General features: G+C 53.5%; 1 protein-coding gene across 1 annotated transcript; it reads left to right on the top strand.

Annotated features, from left to right (window-relative positions):
• The first annotated feature begins 902 nt into the window (after positions 1-902).
• Positions 903-1,844, top strand: LOC122430771 (mas-related G-protein coupled receptor member A6-like). The gene has a single exon (XM_043451587.1). It carries the CDS (start codon positions 903-905, stop codon positions 1,842-1,844), a length of 942 nt encoding a protein of 313 aa, XP_043307522.1.
• The last annotated feature ends 2,611 nt before the right edge of the window (positions 1,845-4,455 follow it).

The following is a 4,455-nucleotide window of genomic DNA, read 5'->3' as shown; positions in this document are numbered from 1 at the left end:
CCTCTTCTCTGAGTCATTAGAATCAGGATGGTATTGAAACAGCTGGAGTTGACGAGATCCCCTAGGGACTCAGGCACAGGTCTCCCTATAGACCTCAGCGCATCTGAGCTGCTACTGAACACAGTGGACTTGCCACCTGGACCTAAGTAAGGAGGTAGACCAGATGCCTCCACCCACCTTTACATCATCCATCATTCTCTCCCTGTACCCCAAACTCTTCTTCATGGACTAACTATACTAAGAGGTCTACCCTTGGAGTGGACATGCTCCCTCAAGCCCCTGGCTCTTCCTCAAGTGGTTTCTTTGCATTGGGTATCATCTTTCTTGGTTCTTCCTTAAGTGGTTTCTTTGCATTGGGTATTATCTTTCTTGGTAACATCTACCATGTCTTCAAGGGTCAACTCCTCTCTGAGAACTAGAGCTCCAGTCACACCGTCCTGTAAATGGTTGATCCCTTGGGTTTCTCGGGGTCAGAGACCAGATCCCCCCAACTCCCCCCACCCTGCTTTCTGCTCAGAGCCTAAGCTGGAGGGGACACCCAGCAGATCAGTTTGTTGAGTGTAGAGATGAATGAGTGACTGCACTGATGCCCGAGGCCCAGCTCATGAGGACAAAGCTGAGCTCCCATCTCATCCTCTAGAGAGAGCCAACGACCACAGGAAGGACCTGCACTCAGGGCATTTGTGTCCAGGCTTGGTGGGGGGCTGGAATAGAGGGGGGGGGGGGGAGAAAGAGAGACAAGTGGAGGGAAGGTGGGAGGCACGGAGGGAAGGAGTGGGGGGAGAGGGAGAGCCTCCCTCACTTGCCTGAGGGTCCATACCTCCCTCTCTGACTCCCCAGGACTGCCAGGAGTCACAGGGCAGGGGAATCCAACAGTCCTGCCAATCCCGGATCGCCTCACCATGGACGATTATTGCGAGATGAATCACTCCAGCACTGACGCTGCGGAGCTGGCTGAAGGATCCCACGATGTTGAGCATGTGACCCTCCGGTCCCTCACCGTGGTTGTGTCCCTCTGTGGACTGGCGGGAAATGGAATCGTGATCTGGTTTGTCCGTCTGTCTCACAAGAAGACCTCCTTCCTCATCTACAGCCTCAACCTGGCCATCGCGGATTTCATGAATCTCAGCTTCCAGATTCTGTTCTCTGTCCGCCAAATCCTGAAGCCGTTCCTCCACCGCTGCTTTGGTCTTCATGCCCTCTTTATGGTCCTGAGGTGGTTCTTCTACCTCACTGGCCTGAGCATCATGACCGCCATCAGCTTCCAGCGCTGTCTGTCCGTCCTCTTCCCTATCTGGTATCGGTGTCATTGCCCCAAGCACCTGTCGGCCATCGTGAGCGCCCTCCTTTGGATTCTGACCTTTTTGTTAAACATGCTGAGAGGTTATGCTTGCGGTCAGTTATTCACCAAAGAGAAAAAGTTCTGTGATGGATTTAATACTGCCACCGCTGTGTCGGTCTTCCTCCAGTTCGCCATCCTGGGCATATCCAGTCTGCTGTTGCTCCACCGAGTCCAGGCCAGCTCCCAGAAGCATCAGCCCAGAAAGCTCTACCTGGTCCTCCTGCTCTCATTCCTGGGCTTCCTCTTCGGCCTGCCCCTCAGTATCATCCGGTTCTATACAACTGAGAAAAAAAATCCCATCTTCAATGACATCTGTGTCCTCCTGTGCTGCGTCAACAGCACGGCCAACCCTGCCGTTTACTTCTTCATTGGGGGCCTTCAGAGGGAGCGGCCCGCAGAGAGCCTCAAGGCAGTCCTTCAGAGAGCCCTGGGTGAGGAGACAGAGGATGCCGAGGACCAGAAAGTGATTCCAGCGGGCAAGACGGAGAGCGTGGGCCTCTGATGGTTGGTGGGGGGCGTTGGCTCCCAGTGGATCAGTGGCCCTGGGGGCACGGTCCCTACAGTCTCGTGGCGGTCACCATGTCTCACCACCAGCAGGATAGAGGTGCCCAAGTCAGCACCCCCAAAGAGCTCCCTTCCCAGCCTCCTTTCTGTGTAAAAACTGAGAGCAGATCACCAGAAGTAGGTGTGTATGTGCGTATGAAACCAAATGCACACGTTTCAGCCTTTTGCTTGTGCTCAGTCGCTCAATCATGTCCGACTCTTTGCAACCCTGTGGACTGCAGCCCGCCAGGCTCCTCTGTGCATGGGATTCTCCAGGCAAGAATACTGGAGTGGGTTGCCATTCCTTTCTCCAGGGGATCTTCCCTACCCAGGGATTGAACTCAGGTCTCTCATGACTCCTGCATTGGCAGATGGATTCTTTACCTCTGAGCCGCTGGGGAATCCCATTGAGCCTTTCAAAACCTGTCAAATTATCCTTCAGAAAGTTCATGAAGTCACACTGACCAGCCTCAGAAGGTCGACTTTAACATCTGACTTATTGTGAAAATTCTACCTGTTTCCAGGTTGGGATGCAAAATTCCTCTTGGGTAAAGCCTGGGCCTTCGAGATGGTGTGCCTTTGTCCTCTGCCCATTTTTATGGCATCTTCTGGGGTCTGAATACACTGCTTTTGTTGTTTTCTTCCTTGACTTTAAGTGGATCTACTTTCTGGAATGTGTGATCTCTCTCAAAGTCCTCTCCTTCTATCTTTGGAAATCCAGCAAAATAAAGCTTTGAGACCAGTGCTACCTGGGGGACAATGTCCAGTTGGTGCTGGTTTGGTCAGTAACTCATGCTTCAGTGACACTCGGCTGTCCATGTGGTCCCCAGACTGCTTTGGTCGTTTGACGGAAGTGCTTCAGCCCAAGCTTGTAGGACCACCCCCAGTGAGAAGGTGCTGGTGGGTCTTAGTTTTCAGGATCGTCCCTGGAGACTCTGAGCTAGCTCTGGGTTTGACGTGAGGCTTGACAAGAGTTGAGGCATGGGGCTTGTCTGTGGGACTCAGAAAAAAGGACCCCGTGTGACAGGCTGGTGCTGCAGACGGGAACCCATCGCTTCTCATTAGCCAAGCTCTGGCGACTCTTATAACCGGGGAACACTGCCCCAGAGCTGGGGGGACACTTCCTATAATTGGGGGACATTATCTTATAATGGGGGAACACTGCCCCAGAGCTGGGGGGGCACTTTCTATAATGGGGGGATGCTGCCCCAGAGCTGGGGGACACTTTCTATAATTTGGGGACATTATCTTATAATGGGGGAACACTGCCCCAGAGCTGGGGGGGCACTTTCTATAATTGGGAGACATTATCTTATAATGGGGGAACACTGCCCCAGAGCTGGGGGGGCACTTTCTATAATTGGGGGACATTACCTTATAATGGGGGGATGCTGCCCTAGAGTTGGGGGGACACTTCCTATAATTGGGGGACATTATCTTATAATGGGGGAACACTGCCCCAGAGCTGGGGGGACACTTTCTATAATTGGGGGACCTTACCTTATAATGGGGGGATGCTGCCCCAGAGCTGGGGGACACTTTCTATAATTTGGGGACATTATCTTATAATGGGGGAACACTGCCCCAGAGCTGGGGGGACACTTCCTATAATTGGAGGATATTATCTTATAATGGGGGGATGCTGCCCCAGAGCCGGGGGGACACTTTCTATAATTGGGGGACATTATCTTATAATGGAGGAACACTGCCCCAGAGCAGGGGGACACGTTCTATAATTGGGGGACATTATCTTATAATGGGGGAACACTGCCCCAGAGCTGGGGGGACACTTCCTATAATTGGGGGACCTGACCTTATAATGGGGGGATGCTGCCCCAGAGCTGGGGGGCACTTTCTATAATTGGGGGACATTACCTTATAATGGGGGGATGCTGCCCTAGAGTTGGGGGACACTTCCTATAATTGGGGGACATTATCTTATAATGGGGGAACACTGCCCCAGAGCTGGGGGGACACTTTCTATAATTGGGGGACCTTACCTTATAATGGGGGGATGCTGCCCCAGAGCTGGGGGACACTTTCTATAATTTGGGGACATTATCTTATAATGGGGGAACACTGCCCCAGAGCTGGGGGGACACTTCCTATAATTGGAGGATATTATCTTATAATGGGGGGATGCTGCCCCAGAGCTGGGGGGCACTTTGTATAATTGGGGGGCCTTACCTTATAATGGGGGAACACTGCCCCAGAGCTGGGGGACACTTTCTATAATTGGGGGGCCTTACCTTATAATGGGGACACTGCCCCAGAGCTGGGGGACACTTTCTATAATTGGGGGGCCTTACCTTATAATGGGGGGACGCTGCCCTAGAGCTGGGGGACACTACCTTATAAACGGGGGACACATCCTATGCATTGATGACCAGCAGCCAGGGTCCTGGGGCCTTTGAGTGCAAGCGGCCCCTCGGGACAAGGTACAGGGCACTGACCCTGACCACTGCCCTCGGGCTGACCGCCCTCCGCCTTCCTGCCCTGGGGCAGAGGCCCCCACCCTGCGCCCGGGGCACACGGTGGGGGAGCCGTGGCCTCAGGGGGGCATGCAGGGC

The sequence above is a fragment of the Cervus canadensis genome, chromosome 29, assembly GCF_019320065.1.
Source record: "Cervus canadensis isolate Bull #8, Minnesota chromosome 29, ASM1932006v1, whole genome shotgun sequence".
NCBI classification, from domain to species: Eukaryota; Metazoa; Chordata; class Mammalia; order Artiodactyla; family Cervidae; genus Cervus; species Cervus canadensis.
The sequence above is the reverse complement of the archived record's forward strand: the minus strand, read 5'-3'. Positions and strand labels throughout refer to the sequence as shown.